The sequence below is a fragment of the Danio rerio genome, chromosome 7 (assembly GCF_049306965.1).
Source record: "Danio rerio strain Tuebingen ecotype United States chromosome 7, GRCz12tu, whole genome shotgun sequence".
Classification (NCBI taxonomy): domain Eukaryota; kingdom Metazoa; phylum Chordata; class Actinopteri; order Cypriniformes; family Danionidae; genus Danio; species Danio rerio.
In genome coordinates this window covers 8,483,323-8,505,000 of record NC_133182.1, presented here as the reverse complement: position 1 = coordinate 8,505,000, position 21,678 = coordinate 8,483,323, and the positions used below count along the sequence as shown (strand labels likewise).

Here is a 21,678-nt window from a genome sequence, read left to right as displayed (position 1 = left end):
ACACACACACACACATTAATAATATATTACATCTGTAATATATTCACCTGAATCGATTTACAGGTGAGAAAGCACCCTAAAAGAATTGGGACACCCCCATTCACGTGAATGTGCAAAATGAGGGGTAGTTGTAAGAGGAAATGCTAAAGGGTAGAATAAGCGTTAGTCTTCCTGCTTATTTTTTCATGTATTTACAAGAATGTCCAAAGAGAAGACCACTACACCAACACGACTGCATTCGAAATGTGCTAAAAAACACTTTGACGCTGTAGTAATCATGCACCCTGTGACCTATACTACCACCAGCACAACAACAGCCATCTTCAACACCCTATATAGCAGTGTAATTGTCTCGCAATCACTCATTAAATGCTACATCCAGTACCATGCAGTTATCACCGGATGATTTGACTGACAGAGCAGAAATCCTGGTCCTATCAGATCAATTATCGCTCCTGAAGTCGGTCAATTAGTATTATGCTTCTTTCACAGCAAGACCGAATAGTGTTATCGTCGGTAAATTATGCATGTGTTGAAGTACAGGGAAGTGCATCGTGTCCTGCTGCTCTCCGAGATGCATCTTTGATGGGTTTTTTTCAGGCGGCAGGACAAACATCCCATTCCGGTCGCATCTTCCATGACATCCCACAGGACTCACATCACACTTTACCTATCATAAAGCAAAGAGAAAGAAAGAACAGATGTGATGGTGATGTGTAGATCATTTCATCTGATGCCAAAACCATTCGACTCTCATTAAATGCGTGTTGATCATTTGGTATCATATGTAGCTTATGTGAAAGGCAAAGCCCTCTAGATTAGGCTTATTTTAGCAAAATAAAATGTGATCATGCCTTGATTTTAAATTATTTAATTAGGACTCAATTAAATTGAAAAAAGGCTCAAAATTGACGATTCAGTTTCATACTCTTATATCTTCTATTTTAACAAAAGATAAAAGCATAACAAAGAAAAGATCTGAACCGCACTCAAAAGATGATCTGAAAACTATTTAGATCATTTCATCTGATGCCAAAACCATGCAACTCTCATTAAATGCATCTATAAAAAATGCAAGTGCAGCTCAAAAGGGACGCTTCAATTTCAGCAGCTCGTATATCTACTATTTTAATTCAAAATAAAAGTGTAATATTCCCCCAAGCACCCTTTTTACACACTGTTGATGTGATTTGACTGCCATGCATGCTGTCAAAAGAGCTTGACCAGCATTTAACCTGCAATTTAGTATGTTTGGCAAGCGCCAGTCAGTTCTGCTAATGAATAAATAAAAATAAAGGGACGAGAAATCTCTTTCAGATGATGCTTGCAAAGACTGCGCTAATGTTCAGCTGCTCATTAGTGCAAATATTTAATAAGCAAAGTCACATAGAGCCAGCTTAACTCATTTAGGCATGATGGCCCGGTCAGGATGATGTGCTGATGTTCAAAATGAGCATCAGGGATGGGGAATAAAGGTGATTAGTTTTATTTTCAACTGCTAACAAGCCAGTCAAAACAGTATTCAGAACTGTTCACGAAATGTTCATTAGTCAAGTTATTGTCGTTGCGCTACATGTTTGGACATACAGTGGAATGAACCGTCTCGTCTAAATAAATAAACAGTCATGAATATGAACACAGCACAGGACGTAAGAGCTATTTTAAACCTATAGCTAAAACACACTGGAGACGTAATCTAACTGTACTATACATATAGACCATTTTGAGGCATGTAAGCAAAAACAATGGTCACAACTTATTTCCATTTTTAATTTTTATAGCTTAAGACAATCCAAAAAGAGCCACATATTTGTAAATTATGTTATGAAAGCTGTTTTAGCATTAAGTTATGATTGAGTTGTCTCTTTTTAAAGTTATTGAATAGCTTGATAACAAGCAGGAAATGTTCATGGGCCACATTGAAATGGTCTATAGATATTTAACCAGTTTAACTCTGCTGTTATTTTGGGATTTCCGCCTGGATTTTACCTACCCAAATTTAAAAGCTTCCCAAATCCACATGCAGAGGTGTAAATGCAAAAATTTGGTATAATTTTAAAGAAAACCCTTTGCATTTTCATAAAACACTATTGAAAGTGTTTAAAATAGCTGTATATGTTGTCTGTGTTATAATAAACACCTAAAAAAGAGGCGCTTCTTGTTTTTTTTTATAAACTCAAATTTGAAAGTGTACCTTTTAGGTTCTGTGTGGTTGTTACGTGCCGGCTTAAGCACGCAACAAAATGAAGGGAACCCAAACCAAGTTGAATGTAATAATGCAAAAAGATATTTATTTAAAGGTTACAAAAAGACAAAAATGATAAAATAAAATAATGTGCAAAAAGGGGTATCAAAGTAAACAAAATAAATGTCTAACCTAACAATATTCAATACAACAAATTACACTGGAGCAAAGTTCAAATAAACAAAATTAATATAAGAGGTGGGTAAGCCAAAGGAAGTCAAACGAAAAAACGGTCCTCCAAAGCAGTCTCTCCAACACAGTTTGGAAGCTCCTTTTATAAAGCCTGAAGATTAGCCGCACCTGCTGCATCATAACGAGTCACCTGTTTAGAAACAGAAAGCAAAACCCAGGAAACAGAACGAACCAATCACAAACCCATAGCAGTGGTCTAGCGTGCTGTAATTAATTTTGGTGGTTCCTGCACATGTCTGTAATCATAGGAAAAAAGGAAAATGTCTCTCTACTATAATCTTTGCAAAAGTTATTCCATTCCAACTGATGAGAGGTGCTGTACAAGCCACAGGGAGCGATCATTGTTTTCATATTTCACTATTCTTTTGTTTAATCAAACATAATTCACTGTGTTTGGACCACGTCAGACATATAAAAGGATTACTTATGCACATCACCTCAAAAACAGAGGAGAAATGTCCCTGAAGGGCACAGCATAAGGTGAGAGATGACAGCTGTCTGTGCTATCTGGGGCTGCTTAGTGATCATAAATATATTGTTTTCACTTCTGCGCCATGGAAACACCGCGATTCATTCGGCAACTGTTTGATATGCGAATATAATTCAGTAAAAAGAATGCTAGAACCGTATGAGCACCGGCAAGAGCTTTTATTTGAGCTATAACTTGTACATGTGTCATATAAAAAATATGAAAATGAACCAATGTTCAATACCCAGCTCGGGTATCCAAAATACTGTGTATTTAAGTGTAAATAACTTTTGTACAGTAGAATAAAAACCAAAGTGATGCAAATGTGCATAAAATATAGATTCTACACTTTCAAACGAAACCATTTATGGGAGTCTGGTGCAATGCTAACCCTTTAAATCTGAAAGCGAAAGTCGATGATGTCACAGACCCGGTCGGCGGAGTTTAACTGGTTAAATAAACACATAACCTTTAACAGATACATAAGACCGAACAATAATGTGCAAGATATTGTGTAAAAGAGGTGTTCAAGGTTGAAGAAAACAAGTAGTGCAACATGATTGTGTGGTACGTTCACAGGCAAACATTGCTTTCCTTACTGAGTCTTTGAAAGATGGAGTTTAAGTAAAGTGTGCGGTGCATATAGAGAGAGGAGTGTTTCTATGAGTGGTGTGTCGAACCCACTCACTTGTGTTAGGCACACTCAGAAACGCACCATGTTTTAGGTATATGGAGTGGTTGTAGGGCTGCAAAATGTGAAGTTTATTCATAAACTAATTTCGAGAGGATCACGTGATGATTATTGAACACAGCTGGTTCTGCGTTCGCATGTATGATCCATCAATCAGGCCACTCCTAATCCATTATAAAGAGCCAGGGTTTTTCACTACAGTCATCTTCGATTTGAAGAATCCCCCCTTTCACACCTACCTCTTCACCTTATCCATCCATGTGGCGGCACGGTGGCCCAGTGGTTAGCACTGTTGCCTCAAAGCAAGATCATCACCGGTTCTAGTCCTTTAACAGGCCGGGGGTTGTTCCAGTGCGTAGTTTGCATGTTCTTCCCGTGCTCGCGTGGGTTTTCCCCGGTTTCCTCACACTACAGTCAATCTCTCATCCTGCAGCATATCTCTTCACAGCATTCGTTTTAGTCGTCAGCTCTTATCAAGGGGGGAGTTGTCGAGATCTACCTGAGCTCAAGGCTCCCCTCTCGTCCTGCAAATGGGAGGGAGACCAGGGCTCAAGGACCTTTTGAGATATTTGAGATGAACTTGACTAATACTTGACACTAGATTTGATTGGTGATCTTCAAAAAAATATAATGGGTAAATAAGAAATAACGTCAAAAATCAAAAGCATTTTCAGCGTCGCCTCTCTTTCACTCGCTTTCACCGTAACTCAAGCTGCATTTTGAGTGACGTGTCCAGAAACCATATCTAACTGCAGAGATAAGATTTTGTGGATGCTAAAGGCTAATTTGTACTAATCTTGTCTCGTGAAAACACAAGCCAACATTTATACAATTTTCACACAGAAAGCAAGATGCTTTCTAAAAACTGTTTTACAGATATGGAAATAAATATAAACTACATGGAGTGTTTTTTTCTTAATATATGCTGTAATAAATTTGAATGTGCATTTTTTTCTTATTTACCATGTGTACATAGACATTACATTAAACATGAAACAAGATCATGAATATTTACCTGAAAGTTTTGGAAAAGTCATTGAAAAGTCTTGGATTTTTAGCAGTAAAAATGTGTATGAACTTTGGACAAAGCTAAATTGGATGTAGTTTGTGTGTAAATGAGTGTGTATGGATGTTTCCCAGTACTGGGTTGCGGCTGGAAGTGCTTCCACTGTGTAAAACATATGCTGGATAAGTTGGCAGTTCATTCCACTGTGGCAACCCCTGATAAATAAGAGACTAAGCCAAAGAAAAATGAATGAATGAGAAAACAAAAAGAGAAAGTAAGAAGAAAAATGATAATAAATGATTGATATAATGAGGCGACTTGATGGCTCAGTGGTTAGCACTGTCGCTTCACAACAAGAAGGTTGCTGGTTCAAGTCATGGCTGGACCAGTTGGCATTTCTGTGCATGTTCTCCTCATGTTGGCGTGGGTTTCCTCCGGGTGCTCTGGTTTCCCTCACAAGTCCAAACACATGCGCTATAGGTGAATTGAATAAACTAAATTGTCCATAGTTTATGAATGTGTGTAAATGAGTGTATGGGTGTTTCCCAGTACTATGTTGCAGCTGAATGTGTGTAAAACACAAGCTGGAATAGTTGGCAGTTCATGCCGCTGTGGCGACCACTTATAAATAAGGGACTAAGCTGAAGGAAATTGAATAAATGAATAATAAAAGTCAGACAATTAAACTCCTCACTGAGTAATTCAATTATTCTCAGACATCAGTAATTCTAAAAGAAATGTAAATACAAATTTAATGATGTCATTAGTTATTAAGTACTAACACAAAAGCTGCATTTGAACAAACCCTAACCTTAAACGTTCCAACATTTGATGTTATCAAAAACGGCACCGCTAAAAAGATTAATTTTATCCTCTCACATTTTGCGTCGCGCGTAATTCACTTAAGTTGCCCCGTGGAATTTGACCCTGATGGAAACATCCATTGAATTTTAATTAATTATTCGTTTTCAAAGCTGCTATTTAGTTCCCGTTTTGTTCATCTCCACATCTGAAGTCATTACTAAAGCTGTAGGAATGAGCCCTGCAGATTGCGCTGTGACATTGGCTCTGATGTATAGATGGTGGTCTGTGTTTTTGTTTGGGGGAGAATAAATGAATGTTTTCAGTCAGAATTATTATGATCAAATATGTGGCATTGAAATATTTGGCTGTTTGGCGATTGATTCACGGCGTTTGCAAATGTGTGTGCTTTTGTGCTTTTATCCAGGCTGATCTGAGCATGTGTTGGTGCATGGTGTGTGTCACAACATTTTGGAGCAGATGCGTCTGAGATGGAGAAAGAAGGTGAGTGTGAAGTCGCCCTGGGCCGCTTGTCTCTTGAGATTTATTTTTTTGGAGGGTGTGTCAGGGATGTTAGAAGGGTGTGTGTGTGTGTGCGCTTGTTTTTGTGACATATCAGGACACAAATCTGTATAATGGCATAGGTATGACATAGGTATTACAAAAAGGAGGTAAAATATGAGGACATTGGTGACGCCCTCATTTCTCAAAATGCTTATAAATCCTACAGAATGAGTTTAATCAGAGAGTAAAGCTGGACACAGTCTCCTGTGATGGTTGGGTTTAGGGGTAGGGTAGGGTGGGGTGAGGGCAATATAATATACGGTTTGGACAGTATCAAATGAATGGAAACCTATGTAATGTCCCCACTTTTCTTTTCACAAAAACAATTGTGTGTGTGTGTGTGTGTGTGTGTGTGTGTGTGTGTGTGTGTGTGTGTGTGAATAGGAATCTGAATCTATGTGTGTTAGTAAGTGTGAATGTGTGTTTGAATCTGTGTTTGTGTGTGAGTTTGTGTGAGTATGTCTGTGTGAATGTGTCTCTATGTATCTATATATGTTTGTTTCTGTGTTTGGGTTGGAGTGTACATGTTTTTGTGACATATCAGGACACAAATCTGTATAATGACAATGAAATATGAGGACATTGGTGATGTCCTCGTTTCTCAAAATGCTTAAAAATCCTAGAGAATATGTTTAATCGGAGAGTAAAGCTGCACACAGTCTCCTGTGATGGTTGGGTTTAGGGGTGGGGGTGGGGTAGGGTGGGGTGAGGGCAATACAATGTATGGTTTGGACAGTATAAAATGAATGGAAACCTATGTAATGTCCCCACTTTTCACAAAAACAAACGTGTGTGTGTGTGTGTGTTTTTGTGACATCAGGACACAAATCTGTATAATGACATGGGTATGACTCAGGTATTACAAAAAGGAGGTGAAATATGAGGACATTGGTGACGTCCTCATTTCTCAAAATGCTTATAAATCCTAGAGAATGAGTTTAATCGGAGAGTAAAACTGCACACAGTCTCCTGTGATGGTTGGGTTTAGGGGTAGGGTGGGGTGAGGGCAATACAATATACGGTTTGGACAGTATAAAATGAATGGAAACCTATGTAATGTCCCCACTTTTCACAAAAACAAACGTGTGTGTGTGTGTCTTTATTTACATGTGTCAGTGCAAAAATTACAAATTGTAAGTCTTTGAAACCAGAAACAATCAAGAAATCACAATAACATGGTTAAAATACTATGGTAAAAATGTCATTATAATGGAGGTCAATGACCTCAAAAGGTCACACAACAAAAGGGTAGTCGATTTATTAGTGTTGTATTGAGTGTGTTGTTGAGTTTTTTCAGAGCATTTCCCAAAATATGTGTCTAAGGAAAGTTTTATAAATTAATTTTAAGAAGAGCATGTGATGTAGTTGATTGTGGCTGGTCTCATCTGTAATCATCCATAAACCAATCCGATAGATCCGAACATACAATAAATAACCCATTTCACCTTACTTCCATTATCTTTGTTTTGGAAGAATCCCCTTGTCCACCCCATCTCCAACCTTTCCTCCTGTACCAGGGGGAGCTCTCGAGAACTACCTGATCTTGGACCCCTTTACATGCTAATGTAACCCGGCGACCTTCCGCATGGGAGTCGGTTGTCCTAACAAGGAGGCTAAAGACCATGGCCTCTAGCGTCTGTCACTAGAGCACCTTTAGAGGTCAGAGGAGTGAGGTTTACCTGCACAGCACTAACTAGCTGGCCTCTGTTACACTCAACCCCCTAAATTTAGCCCCCATCCGGGTCACGGCATCAAGTAACCCCGCTGGTCCTACTGCACCCAACCCGCTCCGAGCTGGGATCAAACCGGCAACCTTCCGCATAGGAGTCGGTTGCCCTTTCAAGGACTTTAAAGTCCATGGCCTCTAGCGTCAGTCGCTAGAGCATCTTTAGAGGTCAGAGGAGTGAGGTTTACCTGCACAGCACTTACTAGCTGGCCTCCGTTACACTAATTGACCAGGCGGGAGCCCCGAGCTCAATTACCTAGGTTCTCTCCTGGGACAGCATGCCAACCCTGATGTTAGGCTCAGTTTACACTGATACGTTTTAGTTTTAAAACAGCGTTTTAGAATGAAAATGATCCACGTCCACACTGGTGTCTCATTAAGTGCTTCTACACAACTCTCCAACCACACTAAACCACTGAACGTTGGCCAGTCCATCTCAAATCTGACGCTGGATCTCATCTCTCTGTAGACTTTAAGCTCTGGAAAACTCCGGGGTGGTGTACACAGAAGGCGTAACTGTAGCAAAACTTATGTGTTGTAAAACTAAAATGTATTAGTAAAAGCGGTGCCTTAGTATGAAGCAGCATCTAAGTGCGAACACTTGAAATAAGATTTGTCATCAAAAATCATTCCACTTGCTGAAACAGAGAATGTTGTAGCCAATTTAAGACTTAAAGGCCCAGTTTCACAAACAGGGCTTAGATTCATGCCCCATTCACATGGGGCTTCAGCGTCAACGCTTGACTGAAGGCGTGTCTGAAGTTAGGGCACAAGCGATCGTCATAGCAGCGTCAGCCAATGAAATTCAGTCAGCAATAGGCCACTGTCTAGCTGGTGTATTTGCATACAGTGGTCTGATTGGCTGACGCTTCCATCGGCGCTGGAAAAGTTGAGCTAGTCCCAACTTCTGCAGCGAGCAACGCCTCTGAAGTGGCGCAGATGGATCCACAATGCAGTTCGGCAACGCCTGACGTCACCCATTCAAAGTGAATGGGAAGCGTTGACGCTGACGCCCCGTGTGAATGGGGCGTAAGCCAGGACTAGGCCTTGGTTTAATTAGCCTATTCAAGGTGTTGTGGAAAGTTGCGCTGGATCTCGGCAAACATCTTCTAAGTTTTAAAAAAGAGGCTGAGGTCTTCAAAGTTGTCAAGTTGAAGCAATTTATTGTTACAGCAGAGTTGGTCGATCGATCTCTCTCCTACCAATGTTCCAAAACCCACAGTTTATATACAGGCTTTTCCTATAGTCATCATGAAACAGTGGTGTAGCATGAGCATCACGTTATTTCCAGGCTCCAATAGGATTCTAGCCTTTATATTGATGGCTGTATGTTTTTCTGTTTTTGCACATCTTAAAGGTCATATTTCAACACTTTTTAAATGATTCTCCCTATGCATGCTATTGCCGTGCAGGTTGAGCAAAGTTGTTTTTAAGTTGTTTTTGTCATGGTCAATACATCAATACATGTTGCATATGCTGTCTGAATGGTCTTACTTCACCGCTGTTTACTTCTGTGTGTTTTGCCCTGCATCCCTTGAATGTATTTCTATATGTTTTAACAGTGTATTTTAATAGTGGCAGATTATACAGTGATTATATAGTGATTACATAATAAAAGTTCCTCTATAATTCTCCTAAAAAGGCACATTTATAAAAAGTGTTCACACTTAGAAAAATATTACTGGTGTGCACCTGAAGAAAAAACAAATTACACTGACATATTTAAAGACATCTGATCACATGTTATTTTGAGTTGAGGCAGCTCTAGCCTTAAACCTTGTTTGTGAAACCGAAAGAAAATCACCTCAGAGGCCACAGGTTTACTCACTTTTTTATTGTAAAGTCATCTAATTGTATTTTAGGTTGGCTGAAGGTTGCTGAATATCTTTTGAAATATTTTAGCTGCTGTCTGGGCTTTCACTGCCTTTCTGCACCTCCCTTTCTTCGTGTGTTCGATACTTTTTTTCCATGCGTCATCTCATTTTACTACACATAATATTAGCCCCTTTCACACATACAGACCTTGGAAAGGTTGTATGTGTGAACAGGTCCTTTTTGAAAATACCGGTAAATTCGTTCTAGCTCTTTTCCGGAAAGAGAAGTTGTAACATTACAGGCAATTTGCCGGAATGCTGCGCTGTGTGAATGCAGAAGGATGATTGCCGTAATAAGCGCGTGCACGTCTAGAACGTGCTGACGTGAGACACCTGCTTTAGCCAATCACAACAGTCAGACGCATTTACGTCTGCGCGGTTTATGAGAATAAAAGCCTTTGAATATTTTTCTAGACACATTTAGCTGCTAGAAGTTAGTCAGATCACGTTTACATGTTCTTCTTAATGCCAACTGTGTAAATAATCATCGATGAGATGCTTATGATAAGCCGTTGTTTGTTTACTTTCAAGCTTTGCGTGTGCCTGTGAGCGCCTGCACACGCACATATTATGAACATCTCGACATGAGAAAGTGATCCTGCGAAAGTTGTTCACAATATTGATCATCCACAGAGTTTGTAATTTAGTCAAATGTTTACAAATACAAGCGCAGCCGTTTAAAGCTCATTTGTGGTGAATGATGTCAGAATTTACCGGTATTTTGGAATGGATGTGTGAATGCTCTTTTCCGGAAAATTTCCGTAACGTCCTCGCCTGTGTGAACAGCGCTTTTGTCAATATACCGGTAAAGTCGTTCCGGAAATTTTCCAGATCTTTTCCGGTATCACTGTGTGAAAGGGGCTATTATTTGTAAGCTAGTTAGATTGGTTTTCTTTGCGTATATATGGATTTCTTTGGTTGTTACCAACATCTGGTGAACATTTCAAGTCATCAGCACCTTTAGAAATACATTTTCTGAGAAAAAGGGCGATGTGTTCAATACTCATTTCCCCCACTGTATAAATGTATTGCAAAAACGCCTCTGAAGTGAAAACCTTTTATTAGTGACAGGAAGCAGAGACTGAAACAACACCTGAGACAAACACTCAGATGAAGAGCGTCCTGCTCTCCTGACGCTCAGCACTCAGTCACTCAGCATTAGCACTGCATGCGCTGCGGTCCACAGGTCAGCCACAGGTCAACCGCAGGTCAGTCAGAGGTCAACCAGTAGCAAACACAGAGGACATGCTGGCGTGAGCCGCTCAATGTCAGTCTATAATGCAGAGTGACAGAAACATGCTGATCTATCGAGTTTACAGTGGGATTCTCCGCTGACAGAGAGAAAGCCGCTGTCATGATGGACCCCAGGAGTCAATCACTGAGGGTTTTATTCAGTGGCAAAGAACAAGGAGAATAGTTGGAAAATAAAAACACAATTAGCCGATATTAAATTAAATTATTAGAAATAATTGTAATATTAAAATTTATTTTAATATTTTGTTTATAAATATGGAATGTAAAATGTTAAATAAAACGTATTGTTTTCAGCACATTTCTAAACATAAGTTTTAATAACTCATCTCTATTTTGTCTTTGTCATGATGACAGTAAATAACATTTGACTAGATATTTTTCAAGACACTTCTATACAGCTTAAGGTGTCATTTAAAGGCTTAACTAGGTTAATTAGGTTAAAGTCAAGGTAATTAGGCAATTCATTGTATAACGGTGCTTCGTTCTGTAGACAACTGAAAAAAATAGATTGCGTAAGGCGGCTAATAATATTGACCTTAAAATGATTAAAAAATAAATTTAAAAATGATTTTATTCTAGCCGAAATAAAACGGATAAGACTTTCTCCAGAAGAAAAAATAATATAGGAATTACTTTGAGAAATTCCTCCCTCAGTTAAACTGTTAAAAATAATTTGGAGAAATCAAGGGTGTAGAATTAGCATGGACAGAGGGGACGCGTCCCCCCTAATAGCCACTGATTATTACAATGTCCTCACCAACAATTTAATCGCCTCCAAAATAAATAATGCTTTGTTGAAATTTTCCAGCCAGGCTTACCGTGCAAGACATGGAAATAAGCAGCTATATTTCAGTGTTAAGCTGGATTTATACTTTCGCCTGGCGCCACACTGCGCACCTTCGTTGACTGCGCGCAGACCTCGGGAAATGGAAGAGGCTTTTATACTCACTGCGTTCGCCGTTGGGATATTCTTTAAAACGACAGGGGGCGGGCAGAAGAATCTGACCTCAAAATCAGACGGATAAACAGAAGTAGAAAGTTTCCGGAACTAAGTCATATCATTAACATCATTCAGTATTTTTAGGCTAATTATTTTGATTGTTTTTATAAATTAATTTAATGATTATAAAGATTTTTTTAACAATTAAAGATTTTTTTTAATCAAACTTTGATACATCACTTGCCTTTGTATATATCTCGGACAGTTTTACCTATTAAAATATTAATGAGGAGAGAACATGAGTTGCTCTACAAATATATTTTTCATTATGGAAAGAATAAAAGCAAAAAAAAGTACGCTTACTAAAAATACAGATGTTTTTTAGATTTAGCCCGCTCCACAGTTCACACATTACTGTCTGGCTAGTTTCTGTACTATACTTATGCTAAAAAGACAATAATAGTCCAACATTCCTGCCCATCATCACTAATAAAGCCCAGAGAAACGCCATTAGTATATTGTAAACCTTTAGGTTTAAATATTCTTTCTCAGTTATCAAAGAAAATATTCTGTAATAACTTCATAATAGTTTTGTAACTATTAAATAGTTTTAAATTCACATTTGTATATACATCAGTGTAAAAATATATGACTGGTGAAAAACATATTCTGTAATTGTGTATTCGGGTCTCCACTTTTCCCATGGCCTCTTTTAGTTTTAACAAACTTATCCTTCAGGTTTTTTAAAACCTTTTAACAAAAACGTTCTCCTTTCCCTCGGCTGTTGCTATTTTTAGGCAAGAATTATTGGTCATCTGGTTATCTCTATGATCACGGATCATAAAGATGTGTGTACAGTCATACGGTTTCAGACAAAATCTCTTTAAAGTGTTTCATATTCAACTTAAATCAAACGCGGCGATGTGCGCACTGTCCGCCTGAGCCTCAAAAAATGCCCTGCGCACTGCCAGCTGAAATCATGTCGCACACACCCAAATCGAACATCCGCAAACTCTACGATGACGTCACATTCGCCGCGCACGCTCAATAGAACAAGCGGACGCGTCAAGTATAAACCTTGAACCAGGCTTAAGTCACTTAAAGTCAAGTTTGCTACAAGGCCACCATAATACTAAGCATGGATGTGCAATTAATAAAAGAATAGTTTCGATTTTGGCTTCCACTACGATTATTAAAAAAACAACAATCGAGATTAAATGGTTATTGTGTCATATGCCTCCACCTTTCCAGACGTTTGCGTTCATTCCTTGTCAAAGTAAAATCATGTAAATTTACTCTTGCAGCATTAGAAATGATTGATTTCGTGTTGTTTTTATTACTAATTGTATTTGATTGATTTATTTATTTAAATTTTTTTTTAACCGCAAAATAGAACATGTGCTGTTCTGTTTGCACGCTGAGAGAAAGAAAATAACATGGACATGTAAAGTCACCTTTTAGCTTTAAGTGGATAAATGGCAATATTATACTTGCAAGAATGTCGGTGGTGAGTGATTATGCACCAATAAGCCCTCACTAAAAGCAAGTGTTTATTAAACTACCTTTTTGTCAGACATTCCTTTAACTTTACATCTTAAATATGAAGTTACATTTTAATTTTACAATTGGGGGGGCTGTTGGTGTTAAAATAGTCCCCACCAATATCAAATGCAAATCCACGCCCTTGGGAAAAATATTTAAAACTGAAAACAAATTCACAGGAGGGGCGAAATTCGGTACTCCACCAAAGAGTGCAGTCAAAAATTTGATCTTATTTGGCAGCAAGTGCTGACATATATAAAACAAATAGATCCAAACTTAATATTTTCAGTTTGACCGTTGTTTGTTTCTCACATTTTCTTTTCTTTCCTTTCCTTCCTTTATTTTATTTTATTTTCTATCTAAATTATTTAATTTTTTTATTTTATATTTGCTAAGCCTATTGTGACTTGTTGTGTGCATGTATATACTGCTGAAGTCAGAATTAATAGCCCCCCTTTATGCTGTGGCGACCCCTGATGAATAAAGGGACTTAGATGAAAATAAAATAAATTTCAAGAGTTCACACTTAGCAGATGATTGATTGTAAGCAAGTTTGGCATGCTGTCCCGGGAGAGAGCCCTGAGCCCAAAAGGTCCTTGAGCCCTGGGCTCCCTCCCGTTTGCAGGGCGAGAGGGAGACTTGAGGTCAGGAAGATCTCGACAACTCCTTCTTGATAAAAACTGATGAATAAAAATTGAAAGCTATGGAAAGATATGCTGCGGGGTGAGAGATTGACTGTAGTGCTAAATTTAGATTGATCAATTCACTTGCTGTGCATGTTTTTGGAATGTGGGTGGAAACCGGAGGACCCGGGGAAAACCCACGCAAGCACGGGAAGAACATGCAAACTACGCACAGAAAAGACCACCGGCCTGTTAAAAGACTAGAACCGATGACGTTCTTGCTGTAAGGCAAAAACAGTGCTAACCACTGGGCCACCGTGCCGCCCTATGGGAAAGGTGAAGAGGTAGGTGTGGAAGGGGGGATTCTTCAAATCGAAGATGACTGTAGTGAAAAACCCTGGATCTTTTTAGTGGGTTCGGAATGGCCTGATTGGTGGATCATGCATGCTAATACAGAACCAGCCGTGTTCAATCATAAATGATCCTCTCGAAATTAGTTTGAATAAACTTTACGAATGAATGAAGTTAATCAGGTTTCGAAAAAAAGTATTACTTAATATTTAAGTCAGACTGATAAGTGGAGATGGCTAGTAAAGCTCATTTGATTCAGCTGAACTTTTTACAGTGAACCCAAAATTATGCTAAATGTTTGTATATTTTAGTGTGTCTATTTGTGTTGCTGTGAGGCAAATGTATCATCCGTTTTGTTGACTGTTAATTGTGCTGACAGTATTCTGAATAAATTGGCATAATTAGACAAAATTAGTGATGCAACTGAGGCAAAACTCTGTGTGTGAATGTTATTTTAGAGAGAACTGCAACTCTGTCACACCAATTTCAACAAAAAGTCGATTATGTTTTTCTCTTTCACATCGAGCAAATGAACCCAGACATCCACACGCTCATTTACGGTTGAAGTCAGAATTATTACCCCCCCCCCCCCCCCCCCCCCCCCCTGAATTATTAGACCCCCTCTTTATTTTTTTACCCAATTTCTGTTTAACGGAGAGCAGATTGTTTCAGCACATTTCTAATCATAATAGTTTTAACAACTCATCTCTAATAACTGATTTATTTTATCTTTGACATGATGACAGTAAATAATATTGGACTAGATATTTTTCAAGACACTTCTATACAGCTTAAAGTGACATTTACAGGCTTAACTAGGTTAATTAGGGTAACTAGGCAGGATAGGTTAATTAGGCAAGTTATTGTATAACGTTGGTTCTTTCTGAAGACATTCGAAAAATAATGCTTAAAGGGGCTAATAATTCTGTTCTTAAAATGGCTTTTAAAAAATTAAAAACTGCTTTTATTCTTGCTGAAATAAAAACAAATAAGACTTTCTCCAGAAGAAAAAATATCATCAGACATACTGTGAAAATTTCCTTGCTCTGTTAAACATCATTTAAGAAATATTTCAAAAAGAGGGGGGCTAATAATTCTGACTTCAATTGTATGTGTGTGTGATGCTCAGATAAACACTAGCTTTGCTCTCTCCATTTCTCTGCCCAGAGCTCCTCTAGAGGAAGTCAAAGCGTTTCAGTAATGGCTCTTTTGGGAGGTGCTAATCTGCCGGACAGCAGAGATGTGTGAAAGACATTGAGAGAGCATTTCACTCAGCCATCGCTTTAAAAGGAGCTCCACACAACGGACATAAAGAGCTGCTTTACTCTCCTCTTCTGTCTGTTTCTTCACCAGTGACCTTGCACTTTGAAAGAGATGGACAAAAAGTCCATCCTCCGGTGATAAAAGCGGGTTTGTGAACAGATCGTTTTTTTGTAGAGGTAAAGTGTTCAAATATTTTCGTATCTCCTGTTAATGTGAATTGATATGTAGTTTGCATATCGATTTCTCTCGGTTGAATGAAACACTATACACTAATTTACCAATGCATTTATCAGAGTATTTTGACCATTTATTATTGTCGTTGTTTATTATTTATCACAAATTGTTCGTTCCTGTCAATAAAAACAAGACTTCACTTTGAATAAAACCAAAGACGTGGCTATTCAGAGAAAAGGCTCCAGGTTTTGGTGCTTTCAGTGTCTAGTAAGCCCACAGGCTGTGATTTCACAAGTCAACTTGAGTGCAAAAGTGACACCTCGGTTTCTCCTAAAGGACGATTAAAAATGAACAAACAAATGAATAAATATTGAATGTATAATGTCAATAATTAAATGCTAATACAATATGCACTCAAAGCAGGATGCACATAATAACCCTAGCTGTTATTCACCTTATTCTTCTTGTACAAGCGGGCGCAGCCATTTGAATCTTTTTGGTTGGAGACTTCCGCTCTTAGGGCCTACTCACACTATGCTATCTGAACCCTGCCCCTGTATCGTTTGAGAAGTGTGAGTGCTCTGAATCGGGCTTAGGCATGGTTCACTTGACTGGCCCTGGCCTGGTTGGAAGAGGCTCGCCTGAGCGTAGTTCACTTGGGCTTTGTAAAAATGCGCCTAGCCCGAAACTGAAAGCGAGACGTAAATTTTAAGATACTATTTCATATGGATTTATTAATCATTCTTACTGTTCAATGAACGCAAACTGTAATAGTTTATTAAAGACTCAAACCCCTAACTGCGCGACAGGTGCACCTTCAGCAAACCTCCTAATTCCTGCAGCACGAGGGCTTTATGATTGTTTATGAGCGCCAAAAGTGGCGGATCTGTTCGGCAAAATATTTGACTGCGTGTCACTGAATATCAAACGACTTAAACGATTTAACTAAAGCAATCTGCACTGTGCTGAGCGAGAGCGCTTCTGACCAGCGCATCATCAATGACGTAAGCGTGCCCAGGCCTAAATGTAATGTGAGTGCGGGCCTTCGGGGGAGATGGGTGGGGAGACAAGCGTGCTTTGGCCCGGTTCAAGACAACTGTACATAGTCTGAGTATGCCCTTATTTACTTCCATTCACTTTTAGAGGGTAAAAACAGCTTGTTATGCTGCTTGATGTTGCAAACTTATATTTTCTTGTTGTGTTATTCTACTTGGTCTATATAGTCATGAACACACTTGTTTGTAGCTTTCTGACGTTAATTATTCCTAGTCAATTCTTCCATAGGAAACTGAATTGTAAGTTTGAAAACAATCTAACATCGAGCATACTTGCAATTGAAGAATATGGTCAATAAAGAAAATGTGTGGTGTCAGCAGCTAGCTCTCTGCAACTCTCACATGGTCGCCCACTGAAGCTAAGCAGGGCTGCGCCCGGTCAGTATCTGGATGGGAGACCACATGGAAAAGCTAGGTTGGTGCCGGAAGGGGTGTTAGTGAGGCCAGCAGGGGGCGCCCAACCTACTGTCTGTGTGGGTCCTAATGCCCCAGTATAGTGACGGGTACTCAATGCTACTTATTGAGCACCGTCTTTTGTATAAGACGTTAAACCGAGGTCCCGACTCTCTGTGGTCGTTGAAAATCCCAGGATGTCTTTCGAAATGAGTAAGGGTTTAACCAGTTTAAGCCAGTTCTGCCCATCATGGCCTCCTATCCCTCCCCATATCATGATTGGCTTAATCACTCTGTCTCCTCTCCACCAATCAGCTGGTGTGTGGTGTGCGGTCTGGCGTAAAATAGCGGTCGTTGTGTCATCCAGATGGATGCTGTGCACTGGGGGTGGATGAGGAGATTAGTTGTAAAAGTGCTTTGAGTGCCCAGAAAAGCGCTAAATAAATATAAGGAATTATTATTATTAACAAAACCCCTCATTTTGATTGTTGCCAGGGTATTGTTGTATGGTTGCTAAGGTGCAGTTTTTTTTTTTAGCAAATAGGTAAGAAGTTGCTATTAAATAATAAATAAGTACCAGAAATCTTAAACATCAAATGTACCTACCTGATAACACAAACTAACAATAAATATAATTATTTAAATGAAATGCCGAGTGGCACAGTGGATCAGTGGTTAGCACTGTCCCCTCACAGCAATGAGGTCCCTGGTTCGAGTCTTGGCAGGGTCAGTTGACATTTCTGTGTGGAGTTTGCATGTTCTCCCCTTGTTGGCATGGGTTGTCTTCCAGAGCGAGTTGGTTGGTGTAGTGATTTTGCGTTTGGTGTGATAAAAGTTATATACTGTAGTCACTAAGTGTTATTTTGAATTGTGTTTACCCGTTTTGGTGTGTGTGTGTGTGTGTGTGTCAATCTTGACTTTTGCTTGTTGTTTATCCATTGGTACCCCCTCCCTTCCTCCTTCTTTGTTTTTGATTTGTTTGTTGATTTTGTAAATATTGTGCTCTGTATATACATGGTGAGAAGCAGTATGAGTTGGACGCCACACTTTTGTGTAAATATTTTCTTCTTCATTTTTATTCTAATTTTTTTTTCAGTCAGGGAGGTAGAAGTAGTTTTTGTATTTTTATTTTTGTTAATTTTTTAGGTGTATTTAGTTTCATTTGGGTGTTAAGGTAAAGTGTACTTTTTGATCTTTATTTTTATTTATCTGTGGGTCCTCTCCGAGGTATTTGGCTTCACCTTTTGTGTGTTTAAAAAAAAAGAAAATGGAAAAAAGGACTAATAATCAGACTGATTTTATCTGTTCAGTGTTCTTTTATGTTGCATCCTTGACCTTCGACCAGGGTCGTAACATTACTACAGACTAAATCAACTGCTGGGTTTTAGTTTTTTATTTTTATTTAAAGGTGCAGTAGGTGATCTGCCAAAATGCTAACCGCTTGGTATATTATCTTTGGATGGCGGGGAGAGACTGTGATTTAAAGCCACACCTTGTGAAAGCGCGAACGCCAGTTATTCAGTGTTTGGCTGGCGGCATGCAGGAATTACATCTATTACTTAGCCACACTTACATGCTATTTCAGAGCGAATATTCAGAGTAGTGGTAAACACTATAGGAAGGCTATCATTGTTCAAAAATGACCCAATATGAATATAAAAGCAACTTCAGCTCAATAAAGCAGGTTAGGCGGAATAGCGCTATTTACTGGTGTTTTGTTGTTAAACTAAATATAAATCTACATTATAGATGCTGTCAAAGGACCTTATGAAACTGAAAATAATCACATCAATCTTTCACCAGGAGATTTCAGTGGCTGAACAACACGTCTGTGCATATAAGTCATTCATAACAACACAATCTACATCAGCTCTGCCTGACCAAAATAATTTTAAAACAGAACATGACCTGTCCAACAGTAATACTTCAGCCATCTTTCCTCCAGTGTGCAAAAGTAACTCCAATATTGAATCAGGATTTTAAAAAGTTTCAATTCAGCATTTGATTTCACCGTGTCTGTGATTGTCTCGTGAACGAGCAGCACTCAGGCGGGCACGCTTGAATGGCAGATCTGCGTGAACAGAGATGCGCAGAAGTCCGAATCGACATTTGCTGACAGACAGTTTGAGCTACTTATCGGAATTATGGCAGATGTCGGCCCGACAATTATTAATTGGATGAACATTTTTTAGTTTTATGCCTGACCCAGAATATAAAAATACATATAAACACATTTAGATCATTTACTTTAATCATTAATATTAGACTGTGAAGAGACTTTCAACCAGCACAACAATACATGTTTCTGAAGACAATCACCTACTGCACCTTTAATCGTGGCGATTTTATAATGGCTTGAAAGCGCTTGAACTGGCTGACTGAAAAATAAAAGTCAGTGTTCATATACCCCATTTACATTCAAACCAACAACATTCTGGGAAACAAATTCTTTAGCTGTAGGCAGGTATAATCACCAGATTTTACCATGCATTTTTAGTTTTTTTACTCACTGGCCCAAGTCAAATAAGTCATTCTTCAAGTTTAAAAAAAAAAAAATTCTGGTTCACTAGATATTGCTTAGCTTTCTATGCTTCAATATGTCTCTGCAGTGCAAACCAGGTGCTTATAAAAGTTGTAGTGGAAACCTCCTCGACAAGCCGCGTGATATTTGAAGCCTGAGTGTTCTACTCGCTTCATTTTTTTTTTGCCTAAGTTATACTTTGTAAAAAAGGAGTTATCATCTGTAAGTACAGTTTGCAGCTAATACAGTCGTGCACTGTTTGAGGTTTGCTGGTCCTGCGTCAGAGGCCCGTGTGAGTTCAGCATTTAAGATGTGTTGGGCTCAAACGCGCACTGACATCTCACCTTGCGAGAGTCAGCAGAGGCTTTTAAGATCCTCCCAGAGCCGTCATACTGCTTTGCCTTCACTTAATGGAGTGCTTTTCTCCAAAGCATCTGCCTCTCTGCTTGTCGCCATCTCTATTTCATTACTGAAACGTCACGCACTGTATCGCAACGTGCTGGTGTCTCTGTCTCTTAAAATCATGCCTCGGTTTTCAGAGGTTGATCTTGTGGTTCATCTTTCATGGCTGCTTGACCCAGTGTGCATTAAAATGTCTTTATTTTCTCCAGTTAAATAGGAAATAGTAGCGTATACATGAAGAAGGATACAAACATTGCATAATCACACAAGCTTTATCAATCCAGCAGACACACAACGTCAGTAAAATTTGGTTAGATTTAGGTCACCAGTGTCTAAGGACAATGTTATTTTGACATCCAACCCTGCTGACAAATCCAGCTTAAACCAGCCTAGACTTAGCTGGTTGACCAGCCTGGTTTTAGAGGGGTTTTGGCCATTTCCAGACTGGTTTCCAGCCATTTCCAGCCTGGTCTTAGCTGGTCAGGCTAGAAATTGACCAGCTAAATCCAGCTAAAACCAGCTTGACCAGCCTGGTTTAAGCTGGACATAGTTGGTTTTGGCTGGGCTCCCAGCCTGACCAGCTAAGACCAGGCTGGAAATGGCTGGAAACCAGTCTGGAAATGGCCAAAACCCCTCTAAATCCAGCTTGGTCGACCAGCTAAAACCAGCCAACCAGCCTAGGCTGGTTTAAGCTGTTTTTTTCAGTAGGACATGAAATGACGTTGATATTTGGTTGATTTTAGGTTTTGTAGGAAAGTGATCAAAATCCAACGTTGAGCCAACATCTCAAACCAACGTCATACTGAACCTCAAATATTGACATTTATTGGTCAGATATGGCAACCAAAATCCAATGTCCACCTGCTAATTGTGCCTTAAAATGTCTATACTGTCTGCAGCCCTACTTGCATTTTCAACACAATCTCACGGAAATTCGTAACTTTTTGATTTAGTTCCTAATTCGTATAAATTCGTACAATCGTATTTGTACAATTTAGTTTGATTGGCTCATTCCCCAATGATGGTTTGGGTTAGGGGCGGGGCTAGGTGGCACGCCTCCTTTTTAAAATTGTACAATTTTATATGACTGAATTTGTATGAATGAGACAAAACCTAAAAACCACTGACAAAACCTAAAATAGCTTTGTTTCCCTGTGAGATCAGGCTGACATTTCAGTTCAATATAAAATAGCATGCATGAAGAATGCAAACAATCACACACGCTTTATTGATGATCTCAAATATGCAAATCCTCAACTATGAAGGAATCAAAAGCCACTTTATTGACTTTTTTTTCTTGACTCGCATTCCATGTTGGCTTCTCAAATCTGTATTCACACACAGAAAAATATAAAACAAAGTAAAGTTGTTAAAATCTTCAGTCTCTGTCTATTAAAATTGTCTCTATTTTTTGGAGGGTGATCTTGAGGTTTATCTTTCATGGCTGCTTGACCCAGCATATGTTAAAATGTCTGTATTTTCTTTTTTTAAATAGGAAATAGTAATACACTTATACACGGAGAAGAATGCAAACATTGTACAATCACATAAGCTTTACTGATGATCTGAAATAAGCGAGTCGTCATTTATGA

General features: G+C 38.9%; 1 protein-coding gene across 2 annotated transcripts in view; it reads left to right on the top strand.

The window, feature by feature from the left end:
- Positions 1-21,678, top strand: part of LOC137496077 (aerolysin-like protein) — an 80,053-nt gene that overhangs the window by 18,153 nt on the left and 40,222 nt on the right. For both annotated transcript variants that reach the window (XM_073908030.1, XM_073908028.1), the window contains exon 2: positions 5,832-5,908. In XM_073908030.1, coding sequence (XP_073764131.1) covers positions 5,885-5,908 — 24 coding nt within the window. In that variant the 5' untranslated portion in view covers positions 5,832-5,884. The remainder of the gene's footprint in view (positions 1-5,831; positions 5,909-21,678) is intronic.